The 4,407-nt window shown below is 41.5% G+C and overlaps 1 protein-coding gene across 2 annotated transcripts; it reads right to left on the minus strand.

Moving 5' to 3' along the window:
• nkx6.2 (NK6 homeobox 2) lies at positions 1 to 3,601 on the minus strand. Of its 2 annotated transcripts, none has more exons than XM_044045592.1 (3): positions 2,717 to 3,601; positions 1,872 to 2,044; positions 1 to 1,605 (listed from the first exon to the last, which is right to left on the minus strand). In XM_044045592.1, the coding sequence occupies exons 1-3, from the start codon at positions 3,153 to 3,155 to the stop codon at positions 1,357 to 1,359; spliced, it is 861 nt and encodes a 286-aa protein (XP_043901527.1). In that variant the 5' UTR covers positions 3,156 to 3,601; the 3' UTR covers positions 1 to 1,356. The 2 variants fall into 2 exon arrangements, with proteins under 2 accessions (XP_043901527.1, XP_043901525.1); XM_044045590.1 differs by having other exon boundaries at positions 1,872 to 2,062.
• Between the last annotated feature and the right edge of the window lie 806 nt (positions 3,602 to 4,407).

The raw sequence follows: 4,407 nt of genomic DNA on the forward strand, positions 1-4,407 counted from the left end.
TTATTGATAGTCATGAATTTGTCTTTAATTTATATTAAGCCCATACATTCAAACAAACCCCCCACAATAAAAACCAAAAAAGAAAAAAGATCATTTGCTTGTTAAATAATTTATTCATAATACAAAGTGTTTTTTTCTTTTCCTTTCTTCCTATAACCTTCCCCGGAAGCAATAATACTCTTTTAATTGCAACATAAACGATGGTGGTTTTCTGTTCCGCAGTGTGATGAGGTGAAGATAAAAAAAAACATAATCTCTCTGAAATTAAAATGCAAAAAAAAGGGGGTAAAAAGTGTGTGTTTCTGCTGGGATGTCGTTAAAACAAGCGAGTTTCCTTTACAGTCGTTATTTACAGGTCTATACACGTGTGTGTGTGTGTGTGTAAGAAAACAGTAAAAGATGGCTGAAATAAAATAAAATAAAACAAGGGAACTGTGCGGAAATAATAGCGGATTCTTTTTTTTCTTGGAGGGAATAAGCGCGTCAGATCTGCGGAAAACGGAGGGAAAGAAAGAAACAAAGAAAGAAAGGCTGCCATGTTTCCACTGCAGGCGGAAACAACATAACTTATTCAGTAAAAAATATATATACAATCTCACGTACATTTCTCATCATTAGGCTACATCACAAATCATTCATTCACCTCAAACCTGCGCCACTTTTTACTCTCTCTCTCTGTCTGTCTGTCTGTCTCTGTCTCCTTGTAGAACAGTGGATACCCTGGTTAATCTGAGCTTTAGAAGCATCACAGGCCCCGTTTACACCTGTCTCTCCTCTCTCTCTCCTCTCTCTCTATCTGTGTGTGTGTGGTTTTATTCTTTTCTTTTCTTCTTTTTTTGAAACATGCGTCTGGGATCCGGATCAGTGTTGACTGCTGCTGCTGAATCAGCTCTGATGCAAACTCACTGCCAAAAAAGAAACCCCAAAAACAAACCAAACAAGACGTTAAAGCTTCACTTTAAACTGTGACAAAATCAAAGTGAAGTGACGGAGTTGTGGAACCAAACAAAAACAAAGTCCAACATTGATCCGGATTGTACATTGAAGTTTGTTTACATTTACACCTGTTGTTGTTGTTGTTGTAGTTAAAACTCCACTTCTATGCGTAAAACCGTCCTCGGGTTTTTATATAGTCCGACATTTTGTGTCCTTTTCTTTCTTTTTTTATAACTGACAACACGATCACAGTGTGTGTGTATGTGTGTGTGAGTTCATGTAGTGGGTGCCCACAGACGCATGTGTTCGTCACGTCAGGTGGAAATGGGGTCCGAAAGAGTGCGATGAGTGTCTGTTTGGACCCCGTTTGCCCTATAATCCCCCACCCTCCCCTCCATCCCCTCTCTCCCACTGTGGGCATCACAACGTGTCCGAGCTGTTGCTGCACGGGCTGATGAGCGCCAGGTTCGTGGCCTTGTGCTTTTTCAACAGTCTCGTGATTTTCTCGTCGTCCGAGTTCGGGTCCAGCGGTTTGTTGTACTCGTCGTCCTCCTCGTTATCCGAGCTCTCCTTCATCTTCTCCGTCTCGGAGTCGTGCTTCTTCTTGGCCGAGGCCATTTCCGCCGCGTGTCTCTTCCGCCACTTGGTTCTTCTGTTCTGGAACCAGACCTGTGGTTGAGAGAGGAGACAGAGCGGTGATTCACGCGTTCAACAGGTCCACACTGGAGCAGGTGTCCAACTAAAGCACAACAAGTGGATATCATTCTGTATATTCCATTTATAAAAATATTTTTTTTAAGGTTATACACACTTAATTAATTGTGTCTCATTGTTTCCACGGCGTGCGCATGCTGTCAAAAAGTCTGATTTTACAAAAGTGCTGTAAAATAATAACAACAACAACAATAATAATGATGATAATGATGGGTTTTTACCTTGACTTGGCTCTCAGTCATCCCTAAAGAGTAGGCGAGGCGGGCTCTCTCTGGACCGGCCAGGTATTTCGTTTGCTCGAAAGTCTTTTCCAGTGCAAATATCTGCTGTCCTGAAAACGTCGGTCTGGAGTGTTTCTTTTTCCCGTCCTTGTCCAACATGATGTTTGCTTGGCCTGTTAAAAAAAACACACCCAAAAACAACATGGTGGAATTGTTATTTAGGATGGAAGTCAAAATATTTTTAAAAACAAATATATATATAAAACACTCAAAACACAGCGACACAAATATTAAATAATAATCATAATAATAACAATAATAATAATAGTGTTCAATGTGTGATTGCTGATATTAGCTATGTTTAAATTGGTTGTTGTTGTCATGCACGTGATGGTAATGCATTATCAATGAGTAATTCTCAGAAAGCAGAGTTCAGTATAATAAATAGAATACCAATAAAATCAAATAAAAAATAATTATACGTATATTATAATTATAAGTAAAACAATATAACATTTTTGAACCTAAGCAGTGTAAAATGAGCTGTTTACAGACTAATAAAATATAAAATATATAAAAACTATAATTTTATTGTCACATGCTTTGTATAAATGTATATTTTCTATAATTACAGCAAAAGATATGGGAATTTTCTGCTTTGTGTGGACATGTTTCTCACAGGCCTGAATCATGTCTGAACATAAACAATAAAAGAAAACAATAATAAATAAAAGATAAATACAAAGGAGCTCTGACTTTATACAATTCATAAACTAACTATTAAATGTTGCCAATAATCAATCAAACAAACAAACAAACACAGACATAAAAACAGTGGGACTCACTGGGGCAGGGAACTCGCGGGTCTCTCCAGGGGGAACCTTGCATCACTCCGGGCCAGAAGATGGGCGCCCTCCCCGGCAGCTCAGCCAGAGGCTTCGGGTACCGCGACACCGCCGGGCTGAAGTACATCCCCGCTGCTGCGGCGGCTGCGGCCGCTGCGGTGGTGGCCAGGCCGTTTATTCTCGGGAAGCCGGACAGCAGCTGTCCCGCTGCGGTGATGGGTCTCCCGAGGATGTCGCTTATTCCGTGCGGGGTGCTGCCGGGGAGCTGCGAGTTGAGGCTGCACAACTGCGGCGCCTTGAAGCCCGCGGGGCTCTGCTGCAGCGCGTACGGGAACAGCGACGTCTTCATCTCGGTCATGTTGTGCAACGCCGCCAGCGGGGTGCTGCCCAGGACGAACGCACTCTGCCGGTTAGCGTCCATTTGCCCGACCGCTAACATTTGTCAACATGAAACACCAAAGTCGCTTCAAGGAAAACAGGGGGGGGGGAATAAGTTTGCGGTGCGGGGAGGGGGATAAAGGCACAGAGAGCGGGACTGGTGATGTTTAGGAGCCAGGCCACTTCTGTCGCTCTGTCCACAACAAGTATCCTGACTCAACACGAACAAGAACAAGAGGAGGAAGAAGAAGAAGAAGAAGAAAACTTGAGCAAAGGCGAACTTCTTCTCTCTGGGGAAGTAAAGAGCTTGGCCAAACTCCCAAAATGTCTCTCCTCCAGTTTGTTGAGGTCGGACCGTGTCAGCTGGGAGTCTGTTGCCGCTGCCGCTGCCGCATGCGTCCGCCACAGGAATCCTCTCGGTGAGTGTGATGATGTTTTAGTGGTTTTGATGGGAACCATTAAAAGCTCGGCTTCTCCGCTTGTTAAATGGACTCGCTCTCTGCTCAGCCTGTGGCGGCACCAGCTGATAACAGCGCCGCCACCTGCACGCGCGCTATTCCCATTGGACAAGGCCGAGTGAGACAGCGCCGCTGATTGGACGAGACACAAACTCCGCTGCTTCACACGTGCGCCTCCGCTGGAACTGCGGTGTCTTCACGTACTGTCGGAAAAACACGACTTCTCTTTGATTAAGGCGCGTCATTGACTTTACTTTATTTATTAATGACATTTTTCTCCCTGAAAGAGTTAACCGCGTTCATATTTGGGAAAACAAAACAACATAGAAGCACATATCTATAGCTAGACATGTATGAATAAATAAAAATAGGGTTGCTATGAAGCGACTTTAATGTATATGACAATCTTTTTTCAAGATTCAAAGTGTTTATTGTCATAATACATTTAATACATGTATCCGATGTTAATGCTTTACATTGCATTATTTAATATAATAATACTATGATTTAATGGCAATAACAATAACAAACAAAATAATTGAGATTTTCAACTTTATAACGTGTTTATTATCAGTGTTGATTCACAAAAGTTTTCATGTAAATGTCACTGATGGTAACCTAAATTAATTTTCTCTATACTAAATATTTATACGGATATAACTTGTGTAATCACATGGTATTATTATAACTTTATTTCACTTTTACCATTATTATTACCAATGTGATAATTACATCAGAAATAATGTGTTATTATCATAATATTGTTGATATAGTGTTTTCCTCTCTGACGTCTCCATACCCACATCACAGTTGTTTACCAAACAACTCTGTTGAGAGTCTGTTAAAAATCAATTG

This window comes from Solea senegalensis, linkage group LG15 (genome assembly GCF_019176455.1).
Source record: "Solea senegalensis isolate Sse05_10M linkage group LG15, IFAPA_SoseM_1, whole genome shotgun sequence".
NCBI classification, from domain to species: domain Eukaryota; kingdom Metazoa; phylum Chordata; class Actinopteri; order Pleuronectiformes; family Soleidae; genus Solea; species Solea senegalensis.